General features: G+C 38.8%; 1 protein-coding gene across 5 annotated transcripts in view; it reads left to right on the forward strand.

The window, feature by feature from the left end:
• Positions 1 to 14,387, forward strand: part of GAB1 (GRB2 associated binding protein 1) — a 128,056-nt gene that overhangs the window by 78,604 nt on the left and 35,065 nt on the right. For all 5 annotated transcript variants that reach the window (XM_070386590.1, XM_070386591.1, XM_005903138.3 and 2 more), the window contains exon 2: positions 12,835 to 13,129. In XM_070386590.1, the coding sequence (XP_070242691.1) occupies positions 12,835 to 13,129 (295 nt within the window). The remainder of the gene's footprint in view (positions 1 to 12,834; positions 13,130 to 14,387) is intronic.

Consider the following 14,387-nt stretch of genomic DNA (forward strand, 5'->3'; position numbering starts at 1 on the left):
CTCTAGTCTTTCCCTTTTTTCTTCCTATTGGTCAAAGATTATAAGACTTGGGTGGTGTAGAGGGAGATGGAAAGTTGACAGAAAAAAGAAAGCTGGGCTCTTTTGAGGGCCAAGACATCATAGAACGGGCAAGATGGTGCTGATTAGTTGAAAAAGAGAGGTAAATGATCAACAGCTTTTCTTACAGGGTAAGATGATTATCTGGATGTCACATGAATGAAAAAGTGTTTTTCCCCCAAATAATCATGTCTTTGCAAAGGATAATGCTCCCCTCTATCACTGAAGGGAGGCGGCGAGGAGAGCATCATTGTCAACACTCGGGCTCAGTCTTCTATGGTCCCATCCAAGATCCTCTTCATTCATTATCTGTGGAGTAATTTTTGCGTCGTGTTCGGCTTTGTGCTTACTTCTCTTTGGGTGAGATTCTTCTTCCTTGCCTCCTGAACTTAATGTGCTTTATAGTCAATGACTCCAGAATGCATAATTCATCTCTTTGGAAGCATGCCTTTCCAAGGAAGCCTTTCATTGCCACATATCTTTTGTTCCGGAAGCTTTAGATTGAGTTTCATGTTAAGAAGAAAATTATACAAAGCATTATTCTGGCTCATTCAAGATAAATGTAGTTATGGAAATTGGAATTTTGTTTTGTACCACTTTATGCTTCTCCTCTGCTTCTTAATGTGAAAGTGTTGTTTCTGAAGTGTCATCCAAATAGCAGTGTTTTACTTTATCGTGAATTCTGACTGTTCAGTACAAAGCAGGGGAGAAAAGGAGAATGTTTTTGTATGTTTTGCTGGAAACTAAAAATGCTAGCTTTTTTCCAGAATTAATTATTACTTTTCAATTGAATAGCTAAAGAAGAAAGAGTTTAGACACTTGTTGGGTTTATGAAGATAAACTTTTTTTTTTTAATTTCAAAGTGTTATTAGTGTTATATTTTTTTAAAAAGTCACTATTTAAGCAAGCATGTTCTTTTCCCAAGAATAATATTAATAAAAACAATGTAGGGGACATGCATTTGTGGGGCACAGTAAAATCAGGAAACATATTCACATAATTGTTAGCATCTCAGGCACAGCAGCCTACAGTAACATTTCACAATTTTAAACATTCGTTGTGGGTTTTCTTATTTAGAACTGCAACCTCTTTAGCAGTTGGTATTGCCTCTTGCTCAAGTCGAAGAAATAGACTGTAAAGCAGCACCATCCCATGATGGCAACTACACTCATGGCTAAATTAAATGAACTGGAAAATCCACTCCTGAGTTGCACCAGACATGTTTTAAGTTCTTTGTAGCTGCATGTGACTAGTAGCTGCTGTGATGGTCAACACAGTCATTTTCTTCATGGCAGAAAGTTCTGTTGGACAGCATTGCTCTAAAACTGCACTTAGAATTTGTATCTGTGTTAGAAAATCCGGTGATTTTCAGATGTGATATCAATTTCCTAGCACTGAAACAACAAAATTTAAAGTTCTCACATCTTATTCTTCGCTTAAACCTGTCCATTTTTACTGTACTTCTTCACAGTACATGGCTTGTTGCCTTTATTCTCTTAATGATATTACATCCTACCCTCAGAGACAGGGATGTCATTAGACACACACCCCCCAAAGTTGAACTAGAGAATTAGTTGAATTAGTTGTATATATAATTAAATACACTAACATAAATGTTTTATAACTAAAGTACGTAGACGTCTCAATACTGTATGGACTTGTCTGAGGTTGTGGTTCCTGGATTGTAGCACACTGGCATGGTTCCGTATGGTTTCATATTGACTTAATCTTGATTAAGTGGTTTCACTTTTTGTTGACTGAACCTTGCAGAGGAGGAGATTTGACAGGATTTGTGGCTGAACTCTTACAGCAATAAGAAGACCCACTGTTGGTCTGGCATAGCATTAATTTATGCAGAGACTGGGTTCGTAAAGAGCAGAGACAGCATCTTCAGGGTCACCCGGAGACATTCAGTCATTCATCCATTTGTTGAGGTAACAGTTGTCACACTGGTCTTTTAAGGCACCACGTCCTTGCCTACTGTGCACTCTGCTAAGCACTTAGATGGAAGAGAAATGAGACAAGATCTTGGGTAGGAAACAGCTGTTCAAAGGTCTTCATGACAGTCAGGAGAAGCTTACTCGAATAGAAATTTGCACAGGTGCTCTGGATACCCTGGAGCAGTCAGCTTCACCTGGAGCAGGTGACGAGCACCAGAGAAGGTACTGATAGACAGGAAGGAGTTGCAGTTTCTCTTCACAGCAGATTCCAGCTACTCCAAAATGGAAAAGATTAGTTCCTGGTCAAGCCCTCTCAGTGTTTGGAAATTTTTCAAACCATGGGGGAGGGGGATCTTTAAAATGCCATTCAGAGGCATCATTTTAATGACTGTGTCAGACTCCTTCATAGAAGCGTATCTTAATTTATTTCCTCAATTTCCTACTGTCACCAGTTTGCTTCCTGGTTTGCTTAGGACAGAGGAGTTTCCCAAGATGTGGAATTTTGACTTGTAAAAATAGGGATGGTCCTGGGGAAACTGGGATGGTTGGTCACCCTACCTATTGTTGCATATTTAGATTGTTTCAAATATTTGTTCATATAACCAACATTGTTCTGAGTGCTTGGATGCCCTGTGTATTTAGCTGTCTTTTGCATTATTGCCTTTAGTGAGATTCCTAGAGATGAAAGGAATGGTTTGATGACTCTGGACGTGTTTGAAGCTCACATCCCTTAATGGTACCTTTGCTGCTTTCAGCTAAATTGGGAGGAATCTGTCTGGACATTTGTGCTACCTCTGCTTCCGTGGGTTCTTAGGGAGATATACAAAAGACACACTTGCTCTGTAAGTAACTACAGCTGCCGTTCTAAATCTCCAGGTAACCAGATGGCATAGGACTCCCAAATACTTTTCGTCTAGGGCAAAGGCAGGCTGAAGGCTGATTCCAGAAGTTGAGGTGGACTCCCTGACCCCACTGCCCTGTGATCACACCCTGATGTGAGCACACTGACTCTTAGAGGACTTGGTCACAGGAAAAGGGTGAGATGAAATGAAACCCAAGGCAGGCGGTCTTTCTTCCCAGTACAGGTTCAAGCCTTCAGCCACACAGGACATTTTGAGCTTATCTTGCATCCACTGTTAGCCAGTCTCTTGCCTCTCAGCCTCCTCCTTGTCAGGATGAGGAAGCCTCGGAAACCCACAGAGTTAGTGTGTCCCATAACCCGTACACTTGGAAATATGAGAGATGAGCTAGTATTCACAAGTTAAAATATATATTCAACCTGCCCCACCATGCTGTATTGAGAGGTGACCTACCTTCCTGTGGAATTTTAGAAATGAATGTGCCTAGTTGGGGTCCAAAGTCTCATATCAAACTCTTCTTTGAAGTAAGAAGTATTAAAGGGAAGTCCTGTTTCAAGCATTCTTATCATGTGGCCCAGAGGTCCTGTGAACCCCTGAAACTGTGCGATATTATTTATGTGTCTTTTTTAAAGAAAAGGTTCTATTGCTTTTATAAGATTCGCAGAGCGGTCTAATGATCCCAAAAGGTATAAGAACTAGTTTGTGTGTATAAAATATCAGGGAATTTTTGTCATTGCTGTTTTGTTTATTCCTTTAATGTAGGACTTCCACCAGTTTTGAAGTAGGCATCAGTTTAGCAATGATTTCAACAAGCAAATGAGATGCACTTTCATTAATCATTTAAAATTCCCTGAAATTTCTTTCCAGCTACCATAGTGTTTGAGTTAAATTTGATTTTTGTTATTTTTTTGTTAGGTTGCTATTATGAAACTGCTTTAGGTCTAGCTAATTTGTTTTTGTCCAGACACTGTATGTAAACCCCTATTTAAGAAGTCTGTGGCACAGTTGTTAGCCTACTTCTAGGCATTGTCTTGCATTATTTTTGGTGTATTCTTTTGTTTATATTACTAAGCTAAAGTTAGCACAGATAACACTAGGCTAGAAGATGGTGACAATAGTTTGAAAACAGGAAATTTTAGGCTTGTGTGTGTTTGGAACAGATGATCTTAATGACAGAGCCAATGGAGTGGAAACTTCCACTGAGCCTGTTTTTTCCTTATTTTGCGCTATGAGAAAAGATGGTGCTTCCTGGAAAACAACTCAAGTATTTTAAAGCAAATGGTTTTCTTTTGTCCCTGCTTCATGGCTAATTTGTTTTTCTTTATTTTATTTACCCTAGTTGTATTATTATTATGGAAAGTTAATGTTTTTAATAGGAAAAGTAATTCCCAAAGTGCTTATTTTAGATATTTAAATATCTAAGTATAAGACCGTTTACAGACATGGTTTTTCAAATAAATTAAAATGGTAAGAATGTTAAGACCACCAGACTTTGGGAGAAGAAATTTGTTTCTCTATTTTAAGTGCTTCCAACTTTCCTTTTTTTTTTTTTAACCCTCTAAATTCCAGTTTTTAAAACAAAGTAGTTATACTTTGTCTAAGCTGTTTCCTGACTAAGACTCAGTCTCTCCAGATGTATCCTGGAATTCTATATTTAAAAGAAAGGCTAAATTTATTCACTAACTGCAGAATATGAAGAGGAATATGCATTTCCATACAGATGTAAGCTCTTTTGTCTTATGTACATCATTCCTAGATTTTAAAATATTAATTAATAGGCATCCTTTTTTAGAACATTTTGAAGCATAAGCTTTTAAAACATGCAATATTTTTAAAATTATTACAGTACTGAGTGGAAAGTCCTTGACAAAAAATCAGACACAAAATCATATAAAATAAAAATATGAAACTGGTCTGACCCTCCCAACCCTATTCCTGGAATGACCGCAGTTAACATTTCTGGTGTGTCTCCTTCCAGACCTGCTCTCTAAACATAGTTTATACATACACACAATCATTTCAGACAAAATGAAATCATACAATTCTGTAGCTTATTTTTTTTTTAAGTTTAACAATTACCTTGTGAGTATTTTTCATATATGTGCTTCCCAGGTGGCTCAGTGATAAAGAATTCACCTGCAAGAGACGTAGGTTTGATCCCTGAGTTGGAAAAATCCTCTAGAAAAGGAAATGGCAGCCCACTCCAGTATTCTTGCCTGAAAAATCCCCGGGACAGAGGAGCCTGGAGGGCTACAGTCCATGGGGTCATGCTGCTGCTACTGCTGCTAAGTCATGTCAGTCATGTTCGACTCTGTGTGACCCCATAGACGGCAGCCCACCAGGCTCCCATCCCTGGGATTCTCCAGGCAAGAACACTGGAGTGGGTTGCCATTTCCTTCTCCATGGGGTCATGAGAGCTGGACAAAACTTAGCAACTGAGCATGGGTGCATTTTTCATATGTACAGATTTGTCTCACTTTTTAAATGTTTTGCATCAATTTATTATTGTATCTATATCTCGAAATTTATTTAACCATTATCCTGCTGGTGAAGTTTAGATTAAAACCTCCCTTATTAAAAAATAGCATTTTCATTTAGTGAAACACCTATCTTTGTTAACATTTTACAGATTTCTAAGATTATACATAAGTTTTGAATTCACAGTTGTGACCTTCTTTCCTTAAATTTCAGTCGTGAAATACCCTTTAAGAGATTTCAGAATAAGAAAGTTCCACTCTTTTTTTCCACCAATTTCCTAGGATAATAGTGGGTTAGTAAAATTACAGTGGTGATGTTTCGTGATGGAAGGGCGGCTGAGTCGAGAATATAGAAAGTGCTGTTCTTCAGCTTGTCCAGTCAAGGTCAAGTTGAGGATTCAGGGACTGTGACAAACCTGAAGACCTGGATGGAGTCATTAGAGGCCTTTGTGAACCACCCGAAGGGAACACACTGCCTAGGACCTGTGTGCTGGGAGCTCAGAGAAGTGGGAGCAAGTCGGTCAGGCGCCTTAACTCGGAGCAAGCTGAGGAAAGCTGCAAAGAAGAGGTCTTAAGCTAACTCTTGAAGGCAGAGTAGGGTCGTTGGGTGAGAGAAAGAGGATGTGTTAGACTGAAAACAGCAAAATGTGTGTGTTGGCTGGAGAGGCAGGGAGGGTAAGTATTGTTTTGATCTATAATAAGTATGGTTTTGTACACCGACCTGAGAAGTTGGAGTTTGGGCTACCCTAATAACAGTGGACTTCTTCTTTTCTCTCGTTCATTTAAGTTCACTGGCTTTCCCCAGCAGACACAAAAAAATGTAAGGAATGGTCTCAGTTTTCAAAGAACTGGATGTCAGGTTGGGAAAATAATTCATGAGTATATGAAACATTTGGAAATGTACATAGAAAGATAGCTGTAGCCCACCAGGCTCCTGTGTCCGTGAGACTCTCCAGGCAAGCATACTGGAATGGGTTGCCATTTCCTCCTTCGGAGGATCTTTCCGACCCAGAGATCGAACTCAGGTCTCCTGCATTGCAGGCAGATTCTTTATTGTCTGAGCCACCAGTGAAAATGACAAGATAACAGATGGTTCTAAGCTGTCCATAGCCATGCAGAAGACTTTGGCCAAGACTCCTGAGAGCAGGTGTGGCAAGACAAGGGAAAGATTTGAACAGAACTTTGAAGAATGGTTGGGTTTCCAATAGTAGAAAGGAGTTCAAATATACTCTCTGGTGGGGTAAATACTGTGGACAAAAATGAGAAGAGAACAGATAAACTGCTTTGGTGGCAGTAGAAGGCTTGAGAAGAGAAGGAATTAGATACAATTTTAAAAGAACCTCTGTACTTGTTTGTTTGCTTAATTCTCTTTCAAAAACCAGCCTAATTCTGCCTGAGCACATTTGAATCACCTGGTGAGCATTTGAAACGCCCTATGCTGAGACTTCCCTTTTGGTGCAGTGATTAAGACTTTACACTTCCAATGCAGAAGCTGTTGGTTCAATCCCTGGTCAGGGAACTAATCCCACATGCGGCATGGTGTGGCCAAAAAAAAAAAAAAACAAGAAAACCTCTCATAGCTGTAGAGTTTTAAAACAGATGAATTTATGGTTTATGCACCTCTATCTTTCCTGAATAATTCTTCTCAGCCCAGTTGCAAATGGGCTGGGAAGATTGCAGGCTGCCATCTATGGGATCACACAGAGTCAGACACGACTGAAGCAACTTAGCAGCAGCAGCAGCAGCAATATCCCTATAATGCATACAGAGTGTGAGAACTTCTGTATTTTTATCCGTGTCTCCTTTGACATATTCAGCATTGCCTGAGCACCTTGCTGGGACATGGCTCCAGTCCTCAAGAAGCTGACTTGTAGGGATGTCAAACTCTGTAACTGGAAATGAGGGGGAAACGGAGAGCTTGGAGGGGGCCATTCAGGGGTGGTTTCCCAAAGTCTGAGCTAAATCTAGGAATGGATTGTGTGCTAAGGGCCAGAATGTATCAGGGCCAGAGGGAGTACAGAAGTAGAGTATTAAGGGACCTGCATATATTTCCAATGCAGTTGAAAGGCAGAGCAGCAAAAAGTGGGGCTGGAGAGAGAGCAAAAGCTAGGAGAGCTTGCCAGAGAGAGTTTGGCTTATCCTGCAGGCAGTCACCGAATATAGAGGATAGGTAAAAGCAATGGAAGTACTCTAAGCATTGTAGATACTTACTTTCACCGTCTGATGTAAATATATGTCCACTGGGATCTGTGCACTCTCTGTGCTATTCTCTTTTGATTTTCATATAGAAGCCAAATTTAATCTTGAAACCCTGAGATGGGACACTGGCATCAGACTGTTATGCTTCAAAATGCAGACCTGCTGATGCAATCTTATTTTAAGGCATCATTTATTCAACTTCAGGTTGAACTGACTGTTGCATGTAGGAAATGACAACAAAATAAATGTTTGCATAGCTCCCTTAACCACACCTTCTTGTTAGCCAGTGGGTAAAATGATTTTTCACATGTATTTTGTTTAAAATGGCTTTGAATGTTTCCTAAAAAAAGTGTCCTTTTTTGTCTGTAACTGCAGTGTAGAATTGGTAAGGCAATGTACAGCTTTCTCCGGGGCTACCAAGGCAGCAAGGATAAAAATAGGGCAAACTTTAAGAATCCCAGATATTTTCAGATAACAAAGACTGATTTATGTGGACCCATTTTGTGCTCAGACAAAACATAGAGAAGCTTTTGTGCTGTGATTAGCAAGGGTGCTGATGTCAGTTCTCTTGTTGAGCATCAAGCTTTATTCTGTGGCTAAATTGTGCTTTGTACCCTAATCCAGAGAACCTTTGTATCTGCCTTATTAAAGTGTGTAGTTTATGTAATTGCTTTTGTTTTCCAGTTTAATCTGTGCCAGATTCAATGAGAGTGACTCATTTTGTGACTGAGACAAACATTCACATTTGGACCATGTTAAAAATAAATAAATAAGTGGCAGGTGCTGCTTGGCTAAATTCTGTGTTTTCATGTTGTAATTTCCTGCTGCAAGGGTTCATCTCTTAGATAATGTCTTCTCGGCCTCTGTAATCGCTAGCCCAATCTGCCCAGTGCCCTGCGATTCATTGCTGCTCATTTCTTGGCTGTTTATTTTAGTTTCCAAGGGCCTTTTACATGTTAACAGTATCATTTCAAGAGGGAAACACAGAAATGGATGGGGGAGCTGCAGTCAACTGGATGACCAAGACTGACACGTGAACTGTAGCAAAGGGACAGATTGCATTGTTCTCTGTTTTTGTCATTTTCCCGGGGTGTTTTGTGCCTGTGTTTGGCAAAGTTCAGTTGTGTCTACTTTATTATGTATACATTCAGCATTGGAGCTCTTTTTCTCAGGTGGAAGAGGTTTTGAAAGCATGACTTTCTATTCAGGGTGGCCCATATATCTAATCTAATAGTCTGAAAATTGTGACAACTTCACAGTCTTACGGGAATTCTGTTTATTGTATAAATAGTTCTAAGTACTTGGCCCTGGGCTATGCACTGAGTGTGTAATGGCGAATAAAATAGACATGGTCACAGTCTACTCAGACTTTACAGTCTGCTTGGGGAGTTAGATACTAAATAAAGAAATACAAAGAAAACTTAGATCACAGAATTATAAAAATCACTACATAGGTAAGTGATGAGATCCCTAAAATTATGCCCTACTCTACACTGGGGAGTGGTGGGTTGAGGGTGGTCAATAAAGAGAAACCTAAAGGTCAAAGTCTGCCTGGCAAAGAGAGGAAAGAACATTCTGGACTTAGGAAGCAGCATGTGCAAAGTCCCCGAGACAGGAGACAGTTGGGCATCCAGAAATCATATGATTAGCAGGAGAAGGGACAGCTGATTAAAGAGAAAAATAAAATGACTGTATTTAAGAATTTAGAGATGGACTATACAAGCACAACAGTATTGTAGCATTTAGTATAGGGGCAGATAACCTTGCATACTGGCTTCCCTGGTGGCTCCGATGGTAAAGAATCTGCTTGCAATGCAGGAGACCCAGGTTCGATCTTTGGATCGGGAAGATCTCCTGGAGAAGAGAATGGCACCCCACTCCAGTGGTCTTGCCTGGAGAATTCCATAGACAGAGGAGTGTGACGGGCTGCAGTCCATGGGTAGCAAAGATCTGGACACGACTGAGCAAATAACACACAACTCTGCATACGTCTTACAGCCTGAGAGCTGCACTGAAGTACAGTATAGAAATTGATGCCTGTGATATTTAGTCTTGAGTCATTGGGGGATGCGTGAATTATGTTCAATGAATTATGTAGTAAGGCATTTTAGAAAGATTTCCTTGCACCAACCACATTAAAGTTTTAAAAAGTCATTTCTGTATTTAAAGACAGAACTTTCACCATCTGGAGAAATCACTTAGAAAAAGATATGATTCCTTGATGGCCCTGGATAAGTGACATAGTACTGTGTTTTCCTTTTTCTTTACTTGTCTCTCCCTTTTTAAAGCTTACTGCTTGATAAGGAGGTATCCATGAGGGCATGAGTTTTACTAAGAGATGATATTTATTTATTTTGAAATAAATAGATTTATGAATGGATTTTTATAATCCAGAATCCAGTGCTAAATTCATATGAATTTAACACTTTATAACTTTTTAGTATTATCTAAAGCATCTGTAGAACTCCAACACTGCCTTCTTCTGGACACTAATCGTTTGCTTTTAACTTTGAGCTGCAGTCAGACTGAGAAATTAATTCAAAATCTTGATGATAGGGTCTTCCCTGGTGGTCCAGTGGTTAAGAATCCAGCTTGCAATACAGGGGACACAGGTTCAATTCCTGGGGAGAACTAATATCCCACATGCCCTGGAAGCAACTCACCCTATGCACCACACTAGAGAGTCTGAGCTCTGCAACTAAAGATCCTGCATGCCACAGCTAAGACCCAGTGCAGCCAAATATTTTTTAAAAATCTTGATGATATTAAAGAAGTACAGATATAATACTTTAGGTCTTTGTGATTTTTCTACTTGATCTGCTTATTAAAGGATTGCATAAGTTTTTCCATGAAGGAATGCCTGTCCATTGACAATTTGTTGTTATTGAGTTGCTAAGTCATGGGGTCCAACTCTTTTGCAACCACTTGAACTGTAGCCTGCCAGGCCTCTCTGTCTGTAGTCCTGCATATATTTTATTAGAGTTGCTGTATTCTCAGATATTTGCATGTATGAGTGTTTTCTTCATAGCCAGTAGATTCTTGGAGAGAAGAAATCATCAATTTCCTATCATTTCTTCACGCAAGCACCTAGCATGTCATTTATAGTATAATCAATAACTTATGGACTGATTATTTTATTGACTTAGTTCTTAATATATCTAAATTTTCTTGGGTGAATTCAATTTAAATAATCTTTTAAAATGTTAAAACCTGAAGTTATCACCCTAGTTAATTCAGTTATTAGTACAGTTATCCAAATGATTATAGACCAAATGAACTGCTTTTTGCACCACTCCAGTCCCTTAATTTTCATTTTCTCTGCCTCAGAGAATTGTCACAGCTTCCTAGCTGTGACTCCATCAATGAACTACAAGTCAAAATTAACTCATGTCAGAATTTATTAAAAAAAGGTGGTCATTATGGAGGCTGAGACTAAACATCTATTGGAGAAGTTTATGTGGATTTTAGTTAGTCCTCCTCTCGGTTTGCAGGTATTTTTCAGGATAAAATAAAGCAGTTTTTAGTGGATACTGTCATGCCTTTTGTGTTGCAGTTGCCAACTTCTGCAAAAGAAAAAATATAGAGAGAGAGACCATATCATATCACTACTAGTATTCCTTTTAGTGATTATAAATTTTGTAGATTTTTTTAAATAAAGGGATCTATATGTTAATGAGGAAACAAACAATATTTGGGGAAGGGGGATTGGCCTACGTTATATTACCAATGTCATGAACATTCTTTGTCTGATTAGACTATTTGTGTGTGTGTGTGTGCGTGCGTGTGTATTTGTGTGTATACACTCAGTTGCTCAGTCATGTCTGATTCTTTGCAACCCCATTTGGACTGTAGCTCACCAGGCTCCTCTGTCCATGGAATTTTCCAGGCAAGAATACTGTAGTGGGTTGCCATTTTCTTCTCCAAGGGATCTTCCTGACCCAGAGATCGAATCCGTGTCTCCTGTACTCTCAGGCATAGTCTTTACCACTGCACCACCTGGGAAGCCTGAACACACTGTAGTTAGAGCACCAAACTCATATACTGCTCTGAAGAAAATTCCTGAACACGCCACAAGCACAAAGCTGTCAGTACCCGCTGGTTGTCACCGGAAGAGACATACTCTGTCTTGTTACACTTTTCCAGAACGAGGGGACTGAGATGAGACTGGTGCCACATCATGTTCTCCAGATGGACAGAAGTGGACAGTGTCCATGAAGAAGATTTGATTCCCTTGGGGTTCATAAGTTGCCATTTCTCGGTTCTTCCACTTCCTGGTCGTCTGACCCTGTATGTTCAGTCTAGAGCAGAGAATGACTCTTAGTAGATAACTTGAATTTTGCCAAAATGGGCCTCTTTTTGGTCTGACTGCCCACTCAGGAAGACCCTCACAGAAGAGTAAGGCTTCATTTTGTCTCTGGGCAGAGATGTTGGGTTTAAAAACTGATGAAGTCAACTCTTTGAGACAATTGATTCTGGTTTTTTTTTCATTTGATCAATGTTGAGGTTAAAGAGGGTAGTAGTGAAAGAATTTCTAGGCTTCTTTAGGTGTAATATGAAAGTCCTTTGCCCTTTCTTTAACTGAGTTGTATATTTCTGTTGTTACTGCTGAGTTGTAGGAGTTCTGTGTATATTCTGGACATTAATGTCTTACCAGATATATGATTTGCAAGTATTTTCTCCCATCCTGTGAGTTGCATTTTCACCCTTTGAGCATGTCCTTCAAAATATAAAAGTTTTAAATTTTGATCCAGTTTATCTGTTTTTCTTTTTTTTCGTATGCTTTTAGTGTCCTATTCAAGTACTCATTGTCAAATCTAACATTGTGAAGCTTCCCCTATGTGCTTTTCCAAGAGTTTTATGGTTTTAGCTCTTACGTTTAGGTTTTTGATCCATTTTGAGTTCATCTCTGTATAATATAAGGTGAGGTTCTAATTTAATTCTTTTGCAAGTGGATATCTGGGTTTTCCAGCACCATTTACTTTTTCATATTTAATGAAAACTAAATCTTCCTTGATTTGTTGACTTGATAAGTACATCAGTGTAAATGTCTTCTAATATCAATCAGTGTCTTCTAATACTTTATCAGATGATAGAGAACAATAAGTGTGTATACACACAGATTATTGAGTTAATTGAGGAGACACCAGTAAACTTGGCAGGAATGGTAGCTTATTCTATGAAAACAAAACAGCATATGTGACTTTCTGTAGTCAATGATCTTGTAAATTTGATTTGACAAATGTGCATCTGAAAAACTTCTCTCAGCTTAACACTGGGTGAATATTTTTGTTTTGTTCCTAGGCTTGGAAGAGGAGATGGTTTGTGTTACGCAGTGGCCGTTTAACTGGAGACCCAGATGTCTTGGAATATTACAAAAATGATCACGCCAAGAAGCCTATCCGTATTATTGATTTAAATTTATGTCAGCAAGTTGATGCTGGATTGACATTTAACAAAAAAGAGTTTGAAAACAGCTACATTTTTGATATCAACACCATTGACCGGATTTTCTACTTGGTAGCCGACAGCGAGGAGGAGATGAATAAGTGGGTTCGTTGTATTTGTGACATCTGTGGGTTTAATCCTACAGAAGAAGGTAAGTTAAGTTCAGGATTTTGTGATGCACCCTGAGTTCTCCTTTATTACTGCATTTTAAAAGCCATTATAAAATTCATTGTTATTTCAGTTACACAGTATATTTTTTATAATAGTAACAACATGTAGAAAAAGCACACCTCTCAATATCTAGAGAGAAACTTTATGTAAATTTTAGAAAGAAAGACTATCATTGTGGGGCAGGGTCTAAATAATGTCCTGAAGATGACAGGAAGGCATACTTATTTAAAAGTGTTTCTTGAGTTCCAGTATAAATACTAAGTTAAACCTTAACACTGCTGATACTTGATATTTCAACCTATTAAAATAACATTTTCATGCGACTTAACTCTCTAAAGTTTTTTAAATTGAAGTATAGTTGCTGTACAGTATTATATGTTGCTGCTGCTAAGTCACTTCAGTCGTGTCCGACTGTGTGACCCCATAGACGGCAGCCCACCAGGCTTCCCCGTCCCTGGGATTCTCCAGGCAAGAACACTGGAGTGGGTTGCCATTTCCTTCTCCAATGCATGAAAGTGAAAAGTGAAAGTGAAGACACTCAGTCGTGTCCAACTTTTCATGACCCCATGGACTGCAGCCCACCAGGCTCCTCCATCCATGGGATTTTCCAGGCAAGAGTACTGGAGTGGGGTGCCATCGCCTTCTCTGGTATTATATGTTACAGCTGTACAATATAATGATTCACAGTTTTTAAAGGGTATGCTCTTTATAAATAAAATATTGGCTATATACCCTGTGTTGTACAATATATCCTTATAGCTTTTTCTATACATAATAGTTTGAATCTCTTAATCCCCTTTGAATCTCTTAATGCCCTTTTCTTGAGGTCCCTTACCCTTACCATGCCCCTCTCCGTTCCCACTCCCTACTGGTAACCACTAATTTCATCTCTATGTCTGAGTCTGCTTCTTTTTTGTTGTATTCACTAGTCTGTAACATTTTGTAAATGCCACATTTAAGTGATATCATAAAGTGTTTGTATTTTTTTGTCTGACTTATTTCACTTAACATAACACCCTCCAGGTCTATTTATGTTATTGCAAGTGGCAACATGACTTTTTCATGACCTAGTAGTATTCCATTATATATCTTATATTGATGGTGTATATTACAGTATATCATATCACATCATGATATAATACATTATATTCCATTATATGTATATATATATATATAAACACCACATCCTCTTTATCCATTCATTTAATAATGGACACAGGACTTATTTTTAAACTATA

This window comes from Bos mutus, chromosome 17, assembly GCF_027580195.1.
Source record: "Bos mutus isolate GX-2022 chromosome 17, NWIPB_WYAK_1.1, whole genome shotgun sequence".
NCBI lineage: Eukaryota > Metazoa > Chordata > Mammalia > Artiodactyla > Bovidae > Bos > Bos mutus.